The sequence below is a fragment of the Symphodus melops genome (assembly GCF_947650265.1).
Source record: "Symphodus melops genome assembly, chromosome: 5".
In the NCBI taxonomy this organism is placed as follows: Eukaryota; Metazoa; Chordata; class Actinopteri; order Labriformes; family Labridae; genus Symphodus; species Symphodus melops.
In genome coordinates this window covers 21,333,526-21,346,578 of record NC_136695.1, presented here as the reverse complement: position 1 = coordinate 21,346,578, position 13,053 = coordinate 21,333,526, and the positions used below count along the sequence as shown (strand labels likewise).

General features: G+C 41.8%; 3 protein-coding genes across 8 annotated transcripts; 1 reads left to right on the top strand and 2 right to left on the bottom strand.

Moving 5' to 3' along the window:
• Positions 1-30: 30 nt before the first annotated feature.
• cnot3a (CCR4-NOT transcription complex, subunit 3a) lies at positions 31-6,971 on the bottom strand. 4 transcript variants are annotated; one of them, XM_079344392.1, is made up of 18 exons: positions 6,795-6,971; positions 6,119-6,190; positions 5,916-5,983; positions 5,753-5,827; positions 5,555-5,644; positions 5,311-5,439; positions 5,015-5,110; positions 4,624-4,843; positions 4,403-4,536; positions 4,180-4,236; positions 3,150-4,077; positions 2,943-3,048; positions 2,697-2,838; positions 2,148-2,256; positions 1,691-1,889; positions 1,346-1,478; positions 1,105-1,230; positions 31-992 (listed from the first exon to the last, which is right to left on the bottom strand). In XM_079344392.1, the coding sequence occupies exons 2-18, from the start codon at positions 6,141-6,143 to the stop codon at positions 894-896; spliced, it is 2,736 nt and encodes a 911-aa protein (XP_079200518.1). In that variant the 5' UTR covers positions 6,144-6,190; positions 6,795-6,971; the 3' UTR covers positions 31-893. The 4 variants fall into 4 exon arrangements, with proteins under 4 accessions (XP_079200518.1, XP_079200520.1, XP_079200519.1 ...); XM_079344394.1 differs by having other exon boundaries at positions 2,157-2,256; XM_079344393.1 differs by having other exon boundaries at positions 4,403-4,530.
• Positions 6,972-7,994: 1,023 nt separating this feature from the next.
• tfpt (TCF3 (E2A) fusion partner) lies at positions 7,995-11,725 on the bottom strand. Of its 3 annotated transcripts, none has more exons than XM_079344412.1 (7): positions 11,589-11,725; positions 10,837-10,938; positions 10,148-10,270; positions 9,510-9,580; positions 9,351-9,420; positions 8,464-8,613; positions 7,995-8,291 (listed from the first exon to the last, which is right to left on the bottom strand). In XM_079344412.1, the coding sequence occupies exons 2-7, from the start codon at positions 10,936-10,938 to the stop codon at positions 8,217-8,219; spliced, it is 591 nt and encodes a 196-aa protein (XP_079200538.1). In that variant the 5' UTR covers positions 11,589-11,725; the 3' UTR covers positions 7,995-8,216. The 3 variants fall into 3 exon arrangements, with proteins under 3 accessions (XP_079200538.1, XP_079200537.1, XP_079200536.1); XM_079344411.1 differs by lacking the exon at positions 11,589-11,725 and adding an exon at positions 11,245-11,384; XM_079344410.1 differs by lacking the exon at positions 11,589-11,725 and adding an exon at positions 11,056-11,193.
• Positions 11,377-12,471, top strand: ndufa3 (NADH:ubiquinone oxidoreductase subunit A3). Its single transcript, XM_079344416.1, has 4 exons — positions 11,377-11,499; positions 11,745-11,819; positions 12,060-12,137; positions 12,280-12,471. Exons 1-4 carry the CDS (start codon positions 11,493-11,495, stop codon positions 12,369-12,371), a joined length of 252 nt encoding a protein of 83 aa, XP_079200542.1. The 5' UTR covers positions 11,377-11,492; the 3' UTR covers positions 12,372-12,471.
• The last annotated feature ends 582 nt before the right edge of the window (positions 12,472-13,053 follow it).

Below are 13,053 nucleotides of genomic sequence, written 5' to 3'. Positions count from 1 at the left end.
CTACAGTGAAAGAATCAAACATCGAGTAAATTAATGTCTCAAACCCTATTTTTAAGATTTATTTGACAAGTTTATTAATTTGTCACAAACATGAATGTGCCATAATAATGCATTTTCTTTGACATGTTAACTTAAAAACATTTTATTTGTAAAGAGAGGGAGTCAGAGACCAGTTCAATTGCATAGCAATTTAATCCATGTCCAATAAGGACTCTTTCCCTGTCACAGGGAGAGGCCCTGTGGTCACTCTCAATCAGCGTTTTAAAATCGACCAAGACAATATCAATAAAACTATTGATAAACGCTTACTATCTCTAATAGTGACCATGTTCAACAGGCATCGTAGGGTCTTAAAAGAAGCCAGTCCTACACACCATGACTAAATGTCCGCTGTACCTCCCATTTCTAAACCACCGAATTACAGTAAATACAAGAAGGGCAGTTTACTTAACAATCAAATCCAAGGTTTGTTTTGTGTCAAGTCAAAGGCTTCCAGGCTCTTGTAGGGTAGGTGGTACAGAGAATCTTGATGAAACGGAGAAAAGAAAACAAAAAACATGAGAAACATGCATGGGGTAGGCTTTCCTAATGCCACATACTGAGTGTGCACACAGACAGGCACAAACGCAGATCTCTAGTGAGAGCCCCCCCTCGGCTCGTGCAGCGCCACGCCTTTCATCAGTCCCACAGGGAAATTTTTGTCAAAAGCAAAGCGCTGCACGAGGAGTGAGGGCGTCACGTCGAGATGCAGCCTATACAGACACCAGTCTCCATTTTTAGGAGAGGGTTTCTACTACACATCACAATCTCTATCCACAGTTTGAAGTTCAGTCTCGGAATGTCAACAGCAGCACATTTTGTCTCTCTCCGTCCTTCTGCGTCCCCTCTGTGCGTCACTGCAGGTCTCGGTCTTCCAGGTATCTGTACTCAAAGGTGAACCCCTCCTTCTTCCTCTGGCCCCATTTCTCATAGTCAAAGTAAATGTAAGTGCCCTGGAGGGACGGATGAGTGGATACAACAATCAATGAAAGGCTCAAAGCACAAAAGCAAAAAGCAGCAGGCCTTATAACACAAGCTTAAAGGAAATATGTGTTCAGTCTGCACCTGTTCAAACTCGTCAGTGATAGTCTTGGGCTCCTCGTGCCTCTGGAACCACATCATGTACTTGGTGTGAAACCTCCACGACTGTTTCTTCAGAGCCTTGGCAGACAGATACTGAGCCTTGGTGCCCTGAGAGAGGCAGCAGACATGCAGCATTAAGCTTCAAGACTGGAACGCATTAATGGCTAGAGGAACAGAAAGCTTGACAGGAAGTAAACGTGGAGTGGGCAGATGCATGATTTACCTCCAGGTAGTAGAAGATGAAGAAGAGTGTCTCTGTGGACAGTCTCTGGTAGAACTCTATGGAGTCCGAATGGTGCGGTGGTATCTGATGATGGAACGGCAAGGTGGGACACGGATTCCTCATCAGGTATTGCCTTCGGGACAGAAAAAGCAAAAACTCCAGGTAAGTGGTTTAAATGACAAAAAAATTACATTTCCAAACCAACTCAATCCATAACACAGTTAGTGATGGTTACTGTTTCCGTCAAGGGACAACACTTACAACATTTTTTTTTTTTTCAACCCAATAAAGACCCCAAAAACTAACAGTGTGTGAGTCTGTCTGTTGAAAAGGTTTGGATCTCACCTGATCCTCTCAGAGTCAGAGGGGTGTGGCATGTGTGTCCATGCAGACTCCTGCATGGCCTGCTGGTACAGTTGGTCTTTTGGGAGAGGGGTGGGGCCAAGCGGACAGACCCCAAGCGAGGGGGGGATACTGACTTCCGAAACGGACGGCTGAGGGGCGGCAGGTGTGCCGGGCGCTGCAGAAGAGCCAGAGAAAATATCTAGAGGACGGAGAAAGAGTGGAGGGTAAGTGACCCACGTCCAGTAAACGCACTCGGTTTTTTTTATTTTAAGAACGATTCACACCAAGCTGTAACAATTTGCTTTAAACAGCAGTTATTTATTACCTAAGATGTTATGCTACACATGATCGCTCTAGAGTAACAACCTACTTTAACTGTTGCACTGTGAAATGGTTATTTCTTTAAAATGTCGCTGTAAAAACAAAAAAAAAAAGTAAGAGGAGAAAGAATTCTGACCGTTCCGACCTCTGTCTGTTAGGTGCAGGTTTGGAATCTCTCCATCGAGGCCTGATCCCAGCGCTGCCCTCTCAGCCATCGCCTTCAGTGAGCTGAGAGGCTCAGGGGCCTGAAGTGGGAAGGCAACAGAGACAAGATGAGAACAGGGACGATGACTGAATTAACTTAGCAAGACAGGAAACCTTCCAGAGTTTGGATCATGGAAGGGCAGCATGTGGGAGCAATAGATCGCCAACACTGTTTGACGACAGTAAAGTGTCTCAATGAAGAAGTATTCTGTCAGTGCCAACACATGTAAACAGACTGTCTTAGGTTTCAAACAAATACAAAGTCATGACCTGCCTTCTTGCTGGTGTTTGCAGTAAAGAGAATGAGCTCTGGATCAATGCTTTGTAAAGTCCTCGTATGAAATGATTCATCCTGTAACGTGCTTGCATAAAGCCCTTTTCCCTTTCCTGAAGTCTTCACAAGTTCCCCCTCTTGTGACTCAGTTAATCCGCTGCATGGTTATGTACCTCATTCCTCACCCTCCTTTGCTCGATATCTCACCTTTAGGCCTTCTGAGGCCTGTGTGTAGGAGTGAGGCCCGTTAAGAAGACTCCCTCCTCCTGGTGTGCTGTCTGAGAACGAGGGGGACGGAGAGCTGGGAGGCAGGGTGATGGAGCTGATTAAACTGGGGCCGTTGTCCATCCTGCACCGAGCGGAGAAGGAGACAACAGAAGTTAGAAGTAATCCTCGAAAGAAAAGGAATGTAACGTTTCTGTATTCAGGTCAAACATACACAGAATAACTTACGGCTGACTGGTTGAAGAACTGAGGGATGATGGTTGGCTGCTTTGTGACTGGCTTGGTGTGCTTAGAACTGATTCTGTGGAGCTCTCTGCCACTACGGCACTGTAACCTGTCAAAAAAAGTTAGGGAAAGGTTCGGCAGAGTGAGCGTCAGAACGTGTTCAAATGTAAATGGAGAGTCACAAATAGTAAGGCATAGCCGGCGGCATACTTGTGCTTCCATTCTGCTTCAGTCCACTGGGGGGTCTCGCAGGAGCAGCATTCACGCCTACTCCGACCACGCCCACACTCCCTCCGTTTCCTCCCATCATGCCGACCACTCCCGGGGGAGTGCTGACAGAACTCGGCGGCACCTGAGATGCGCTGGGGACCATATTTTGCCCAGGAACCAGCCCAAGGATACTCCCGCTCAAAGAGTTGTGGGCCGGGCTGGAGCCCAGCAGACCCAGTCCCGTCCCTGCCCCGTTGGTGGTGACTCCACTGGAGCCAGAGGTGGGGATGGAAGTGCTGCTCTCCACTGAAATGCTGGACTGGGTGGTGCTGTTCAGACTCAAGCCTCCTGGTGCTGCCGCCTGAGCGTAAGGGGCGGGTGTGGAGCCCGAAATGAGCCCTGCTATTGTGTTTAGAGGAGTGGGGTGGCCTCCTAACCCTAAACCAGACATTTGGCTGGTGCTGCTGGTCCCAGTGAGGCCAACTTTGCTCAATCCCAGCCCAAGCCCGAGTCCTAAACTGGATGCAGGTGTGGGCCCAGATGTGGGCTGAGAGTTGGGAGCTGATGAAATGGGGATGCTTGGAGTAGGGAGAGAGGGGGCAGTTGAGGCCGGGAGGAGGGGGTTGCTGGGTGGGCTCGGGGTGTTGTTTGAGGGGGCCGAAGGTTTTGTCTGAGATGGTTGCTGCTGTTGTTGCTGCTGTGGTTGGTTTGGTGGCTGAGATTGTTGCTGCTGTAGTGCCGGTGGGTGCTGATGTTGCTGCACTGCACTGCTGAAGCTTCCTATGAGACTGCTGCTTGGAGGAACTGCAGAAATGCCTCCGACAACACTCGCCATGGAAACGAGGGAGGACGACGACGAGGACCCAGACGTGGTGGAGGAGGAAGAGAATGAAGATAGCAGGGATGGGGTACCATTCTTCACAGGCGACTGAAAAATAACAACGCACAAGGACAAAAACGCTTTTAGACAACACCATCTAGAGGGGCAGCAACAGCTGTACCAGATGCACCAGATGTGATAGTATCTCACCTGACTAATTTCACTGTCTGTCGACCGTCCCCTTTTCTTATCGTCCTCTGAGTTCTCCTATAGGAGGAGATACCTTGATATGAAAATCCACTTTTTGAAATGTTGAATCAGATAAAAAGGACTCGGTGTGTTATACAACATTTTGGTCTTATGATTGTTTTTACAATGTGCTTTGTTCTGCTCGGAATCCAAGCAGTGCAATGAAACGAAGAGAAGAACTTACAGCAGTGCAGGTAGCCGGGGATGGAGGGATGGGTGAAGAGGAGGTGGTGGAAGTGGGAGTGCTGCTGGAGTGGAGGTACATCTCATCTTCAACATTACCCTGACCTGAAGGTGACGTCGCCACTAAAGCTGCAGCTGACAAAAACACAGGCTTCATTGTGAACCTTCTGATGCCTTTTAAAGAAATTAAACATTTTTGACACTTGGCGGTCTTTCACTCACGGATGTCTTCTAAGTCGAGGTCATCATACAGGAACTCATTCTCCTCGAAGTCTGGGTCTTGAGAGGAATCGATGTAGTATTCAACATCATCCTTGATCTTCTGGATTGAATCCACTGCTATCGAGTCATTGTCCAGCATTCGTAAAATGGTCTCCAACATTAGAATGTGGAATCGATGCCTCTCTATCAACCGCTTCAGCTCCTCAATACGATCTTGCTTCTACATGACAGACAGAAGAAAAGCACATAGATAACAAAAATTCTTGCCACACTGCATTTGACCGAACTAGCCCGACACGATAAGTACAGTATTTTTATATGAGTTACTATAGTATTATATATATATATATATATATATACACCTTTACAATATAAAGACTGGTGGACTTACGTCTTTATCGCCCTTTTTCTTCCTCGTTTGAACTGAAAGTGATTCCACCTCACTTTCAAACTGATCCACCTGCATATTTAAAGTGTCTATCGTATTCTGCAGATTACGAAGATGGCACAAAAAAAGAACAGTGTTAGTGGATTTGATCTAAATTTGCTCCAAAAGATTATTTGAATAAAGCTGAAGCCTCTTTTTTTTGTCCTTAAAAAACAGACACAGTGCACTTTTTCCCCCTAAGATATCATAAAATATTCAACTAAGTGGAGCACAGGCAGAGAAAAGAGAAGACATATTACTGTTAGCCACTGTCCCGTTTCCTCCTTTTCCCTCTGAGCTGGGTCCACTTTCTGAGCGAGCCCCAAGCCTTCTTTAGAGTAGGCTTTTGTTTTTGTTTCCCGTTCCACCACCTTGAACCGCTCCATTTGCTGCAGAAAGCAGAAGACACAGGTTTTCATCAGCTGATGCCCCGAAACAGGATTTAAGATAATAATAATACTACTAATATTAATCATAACAATAAGAAGAAAAGAACACCCATACCGTCTCTATAAGTTTACGGTTCTCAACTAGCTGCCTTTTATCTTTGATTTCATTTGAGGCCACCCATGTTTTTATCTGGTCTCTTAATCGCTGTAGAGGGGACACAGAGTGAGAACATGGAAACACATTACCAGCGTTCATGATAATAAATGCTGATAAAGAGTGCAGGAAAGTGGCAGTGTGAAAAATTTGTTTTACCTGTAGTTTTTTAATCTCTTTCTTGAGGTCAGCCTCATATTTTTCCTTCTGGTTTGCATTGGCTGCATTATGGAGCTAAATTGAACATAATACAAACAATACATTACATATTTTGATCCATTAAACAACCAAACAGCATTGTTAATATAAATCCAACACTCACCTTTTGCCAAATGTCTTCAAACTGCTCGACACCTTCAGCTACTTTTTTCAAACATCGGTCGATCTCACCTGAGGACAAATAAAAGATGTAATTCCATCATGACAATGTATAAATCAGTGAAAAGTGAAAGAAGACAGATGTGGTGGATGAGAGAGGTGCATGTTGTGATGGATCCTAAACATCAGTCTCACCGGGACTCTTACCTTGAAGTTTTCTCTTGTCAGCCATGGCTCTAACTACGACAATGTCCACATTCCGTCTGTCACAAAAGTTAGCTGTGCAAAGAAGCACGTATGAGTATGTCATCCAAACAAAACACACATCCATTCAAGAGAGCATCAGTACATCTCTGTCCAAAGACTGGACCTGATGTTACTACAGCTAGCTGACCACTTGACGTTTCCTGAACATAACACGTTTTTCTTTGTGCGATTTAAGTGCACGTTAAACCAGAACTTCTCAGTCTATCTATTCAACGTAGTTTACGTAGACGATCTGCAGGTAACCAATTTCCCTGACGTGATTCTCGGCTACAATTAGCCACCTAGCCTGCTAACGTTACTGAGCTAACGTTAATACTAGCCAGTTAACTGGTCCGTTTCAAAACAAATAACACGAAGCAGCTTGATGGATATGTTTATCATATGCATGCATAGTTATTATGGGCTCCGATACAGCTATTATATGATGGGTTTGCGTTTTGAATTGCACAACATATCAGAATCCGTTTTAATCGTTAAACCTATAAGCTAATGTTGCTATCTGTCTGGCTAGCTAATGCATACAATGCTAGCTAGCAGCTTAGCTAGCCAAAATTAGGAAAAAGGGAAACTGGGTCAAGACGACCCGTCTAGATTTATAGTTGATTACGACATTTACCTAGTGTATGGGCTTTCGTTTGTCTTTTTTTTTCAAATACAGCCAAAACTAATTCCAAAAAGTCTTCTTTACTTCCAAATTGTGTTTTCTATTCGACAAGCTCGCTCACTGTAGCTGAAGATGGACGGTAGCTAAAATCCCACCTCCGCTTCAGGCCCCGCCCTAAATCAAATCTACGCGATTTGATTGGACACGACTCACGTCTGTCAAATATTGACATCCGTCTGATTGAGGTCCGTCGACTCGTCCAAGCAGAGTGAATAAAACTGGGTTCCACCGACAGATGAACTATGTAAACACAAACTAATATATCTTATTCAACTGAAAACGTAATTTTATGGATGCTTACAGTTTTTTTTATTCATTAATGTTGACAAGAAGTGTAAGCTGAGTAAGGCTTTATATTTCTGCCTCATGTTTGTCGCAAACATGATTAAAAACAAAAAACTGCATGTGTTACAGTGCTCCAAATTAATGATGCAGATGTGAATATTGAAAAATATGTAACATCTGGTTCTTGATCTACTTCTGAGAAAATAAAGTAAAACATTTCTTTCTGAATAGCAATCACAATTAAACATTTTATACCTTTAAAAAATGTAAAAACAAATCAGTAAAAAAAAGAGACATCAGGTCTATAATACTTTAGAGATGACATGAAAAAAACAAACAACTTTCAAATAAAGCTTATTATTTTCTTAGTGCAATACTCGTGATATCTTTCTGATATCGTGGTGCAATACCATCACACTATAGCCTACATTAACATAACATGCATAATTTACCTCAACTGTGTCTCTGTCTCTCTGGATTACTTTGCTTGCTAATTTTGTTTTGTAATGTAGCATCATAGACAGTAAATATTACACCCACAAGTTGTCATTAACATTACAGTATAAAAAAAACTCTCCTTTGTCAACCGAATGAAATTGTTGAGGCAAATTATTCGCACTTTCTTTATGTCTTGTGACCAGACGATAGCTACTGAATTCAAAAGCAAAAAAAAGGCGCAAAATAACATGAAGTGCTCGTCAACTAAAAACTGGCTAATTCTATTGAATTGGATTCATTAAAAATGCTCTTAATTTAGAATTACATAAACATAAAGATTATATTTAATGCAACCAAAATAATCAGATGCTATCTTAAACATTTTAGTTTGAAAGTTACTTAAATAATTGCCACAAAATCAAGGACGCATTTATATTGAATACATTTTATCAGATATATTACATGTACATGACTACAGAATCTTATATTGGTGTACCGGGTCATATTGCTGTTGGTTATGTTTAATGAGTATAGGGTTATTAAAAGATGTGTACTGCTGATAATAATTGTGCCCCCCCCTAAGATTAAGGTCTGGCAACGGGTCTGAGTTTGGTGCTCCTTCATCACTATCCCCTCCAGAGCAGTGCAGCGTCAGTGAGACAGTGAGGTAGGGCTGGGCATTTCTCCAAACTGTGCCTCTGCCAACCCTGATAGCTCGGGTTCAGGCTGGAAAAGAAAGAGAAAATACGTTTTTAAAAAATTATAATTCTGCACTGTCAGATGTCTGAATGTGTACTTTAAAGACACTGCTCAACATTTTATCACTCATCTATATTTACAGAAATGCCACCATGCAAAGACAGAACATGCTGAAAAAACATTCAAAGCATTGCTTTACTTGATCTTTGTCTTGTCGTGGAATTCGATGTCTCCTCTTCTTAGGTCCAGTAGCATGATGCAAAGATGCAGACGAAGCAGAACCTGACACACCGTTGAGCTGATCGTTATCGACTCCAGCAGCAGAATCTAAATGTGCTCCTGATTCTTCCTGGAAAAAGACAGAGGGAATTATAATCAACAAACATTATAGGGGTTTGAGCATTTTTATTGATTATAATACATCAAACAAAGAGCAGACAGGCTGCACAACTGCAAGATTACCTGTGATTGTGTTATGATGAACTCAATAAGAGTCCTGAATTATTAGCTAATATCTTGACCCTTTTGTAAAAGGCTAAAAAACTAAGTAAACAGACCCTACTTGAATAAATAAATACATACATACATACATAAATAAATACATAAAGATAGGGACTTTTTTTCAGGATTCTCATCCAGTATCGGGTAAATCCACATAAAGAGGTAATGTTACTGTTATTTTCCCATCTATTTCTACTGCAGTGCATTCTGCAGAGTACTCCATGCAGATGGGACATACAGTACTGCTCAATGCCCAGTAAACTGCTCATACGTCCATCAAAGTCGAAAGTTCAAAGCTGTATTATTAAAAACAAGTGGTAGCTGTTCAGTTCATAAACTTTTGTGAAGCACAACAGAGACAAACATACTGTCACACCATTCTGTGGTTCACTATAAAGACCGTAGTCATGAGCTTCAGATTAACAGCAGTAAACTGGATCTGTATTCTGATAGTATGACATGGATGGTGACGATAACCATGATTCAATCTGCTTAATGGATAGTTTTAAATAGAGCACTTATACAAGTATACTGTTCTTCTTAAAATGTATATCACACAGGAATGTTGTCTGATCTAGTTCTCACCTCTAGTAGTATTGTGAGTTGGGCGCTTCTGTAGTCATCTCCATGAGCATCTAAAGTCTTCATCAGAAACCTACAAGGTAACAGAATCTTAAATTGGTCATCAAGGGGCAAATATTCAAGAAGAATGTTAGAGTAAGTGTAATGTGTTGGTTTTTTTACCGTCTCTCTTTCTTCATGTGCCGTGTAATTCTTTGTACTTGATGAAGGCGACCAAGAATCTTCTGATTCACCTGAAAAGGACACATTGTTAATAGACAAGGAGTACACTGTCATAGCCTTCTGATGAAAGCTTTAAATAGCATTATTAATATCTGTCTCCTAACTGAAGATGGATATATTTCTAAACATGTGCCCTAGTAAAACAGCTAGAGAAAGCAACAGGATAACAGAAAGTAACAGAATAAATAAAAAACAAACTGATATATAGTCTGCCTCGCTCTACATTCACAGTCCTACAATTAAATCCACTGGTTTAGAAATCAGCTAGTTTATAGGGATTATGTCGTGTGTACCATGTATGGAGGATAGTCCTCCTAGCCGCAGCCGTGGGCTCGAAATTTCAAATCCAACCTCAGCCCTTTACAGCATGCCTTCTCTAACTCTCACCAACAAACAGTTCTTATAAAGTTAAAAATCCCCCAAATAACGTTAAAAGAAAGAAATACTTCAGAAATCTGTCATAAAAAAACCCAAACATTCAAGCACATAACTAAAAGAGATATTTGAAATTAGGACAGACCACCCAGATATATCACACCATAAGCAATATCTACATGCAACTGTAAACTTTCACACACCTGTTCAATTTCTTTACATCTCCTGCTGAGAGCCAGATATTTACTCTTATCAAGAGCTCTTTTCTCTTCGTCCTCTTGTGCTGTACTCTCCAGCAGCTCATTGCTGCCCGGGCCCAGTTCCACCTGGAGGACAAAACACACCTCTATTTAGTTCTTGTTTGACTGTCAGGGTCTATGGCTCAATCAAAATCAGTTTGAACAAAAATAACATTTATGTTGCTGAATCCATTCCAATTAAATATTGTTTCATATCAAATTAACAACTCATAACATTTAAACACGTCAAAATCAAACACATGATGCTTGTGCCTTAATGAAATGGATAAGCACTCAGTGAAGCAACCCTTCCTGTCACTTACGCCCTTATTGCCAATCCCCGCTGATATGTCACATAACCTAGACCCTAATGGCCTAAATCATTTAACAATTTTGATAGTTGGGCAGCAAGGCCTAACTTAACAAAACCACAGCAAGACCAGGACATCACCGGGGCCGTTAAGTGGGCATCTCTCTTCACTGTGGTTTCCAAAAGTTAAGCCTGAGAAATCTCTGCAAGGCTGCACAGTTAGCTCCAGTGTAATAGAGTCACCCTTCACACCAGCTCTCACCGCCCACCATGCCCCCTGCTAGATCCCTATAAAATGCCTGTTCCCTCTCTTTTCTCTTCCTCCTCAGCTCATGGACATTACTTCTCCTGGTCCTAGCTCCACACCACCAGGCTCCAGCTCTGCCTCCAGGATGTGTCCTCCAAAGAGAGGGGGAAGAGCCAATCCAGAGAAATCCTCCATCATCTGAAAAATGTACAAGATCACTACTTTACACACCTTAATTAAAGTAGTAATAAAAGCGAGCCCTGTCAGTATGTGTAGCTACAGATGTAATAAATCTTTCTGGTTCGACTTACAAACCTTGATTGGGGGAAAACTGAGCAGGCTACTTGACCGACAGATCACTTTGTTTAATGTGGTAGCTTTTGATGAATATTAGTGATTTTGTATTCAGTAATTTGTATGTGTAACCCTCGGTTACTGGACTCGTATCATCAATGACAGACTGGCATTCAATCTTAAATACCACTAATCCACGTCGCTACTTACATTAATCAGAGATGAGGCGAAATAAACGGATTAGTTGTTCTAAATTTTCACCGCAAACTGTTTCATTAAGTCGCTTATGTCCGTTATCTATCACATTTACTTGACTTAAACTCAAGCTACAGCGACGCAAGAGCAGCTCATGTTACGCATTCATGTTTTTATGCGACGGTCGCAGAAAATAGACGTTGCTTAAACATTGACTACGTTTCCCATGAGCACCCTCGCGGTTGCAGACTACACAAGTCAACATGGCGGGTATGTTAACATTTTGACATCTTTCATGCACCTATTCTGTTAAATGACTCTCATAGGAAACCCTTCTAGTTAACATATACGCTTATAACATTTAACAATTCACCGGCCACGCCTCAGATGTGCTTGAACAAAACGCTCTTCACTCGAAATCCAACAAAAAACGTGACCTTGGATGAGCTGCTAATGGTGGCTAACGTTAGCGTATCGTAGGTACATTTTACCTGTCCTGTTTTTTTATCCTACAGGAATAGGAGCTTTCCTGAAGAATGCTTGGAATAAGGAGCCCATTATCTTGGTGTCTTGTGCTCTTGGAGTCGTAGGTGCGTTTCAAACCCAGAAATGTGTGTTGCAGTAGAATAGCTGAACATTGATCAACTACATAAATACTTTATTGATCCCGAGGAATAATTACATTTGATATCTGGACTAAAGCAGTTCACTTCACAAGCTCAATAAGGCGTCTCTCTCTCTCTGTAGTCTCTGTTTGAACTGTTAGGATAACCAGTGTGGCCGTTATGTAGTTTTGTTAACTATATGTTAATAGATGTTTCTGTCGTCAGGCTTTGCTCTTCCACTCCTCAGCCCTATGACAAAATATTCAACAATGATCAATTCAGCTGTGCCGTACAACTACCCAGGTAAACACTGCTCCTCATCATTTTAAGGAGATTGTGCTACAGTGCTGATGATAGATGCAAAACAATACCCACACATGTGAAACAGCACTGTGAACCCTTTTAATAAAAAACTGAAGCTCTTGTCCTTACTTTCTCAATGCAGTCCCAGTGCGAGATGATGGAAACATGCCTGATGTTCCTGAGCATCCATGTAACCCGAAAGGAAACAACCTTGAATGGCTTAAAAATCTGTAACTTCACAAATCAACCTACCAACACTTGCGCTGTTCCTTTTGTTCTATGTCTGCATACCTGCAAAGTGTGTCCTGAAATAAAGATTCTCTATTTAATGCAACTTATGTGTGACATTGTTTGATTTAGATACAGTAAATACTTTACCATTTAAAGGTTTTTTGTACATATTTAATTGCCTTAGCTGAGCAAGTTTGTTTTAGATCAGAACCTCTAACAAAATAGTGTTTTTGGATTTGCTTTAAAATTTCTGCAAAGAAAAAGCAACATTTAAAACAGCTGGTAAAATGTGCCCCGCTTGTGTGGTTGTTCTTGAAGCCTAAATAAAATCAGTTTCACAAAGTAAGCCTTTCATCGGCTTTAATGAGTGTTACAAAGACATTTTCATTGAGTCTTCATCACCAGGTTGGTAGACTAACACTAGAAATCATAATATGGTGTTAGGACTGCTGTTGGATTTTCCGGAGCAGATCAAGAGAGTTCTGAAACTGAGCTTCAGCACAACCCTGATCGGCCAAAAGAGGCTTAAAAGCTAGTCTTTGTTCCACAGCAGCATTATGCTGCTTGCATGAGTAACTGGGCTAACAGAGCAATACGAAATAAGGAGCTGCACAGCATGGATGAGTGTAAAGCCCCACACTTAAAATATATATTGTTTTGCATTTAGCTTAGGACATGTAGATTT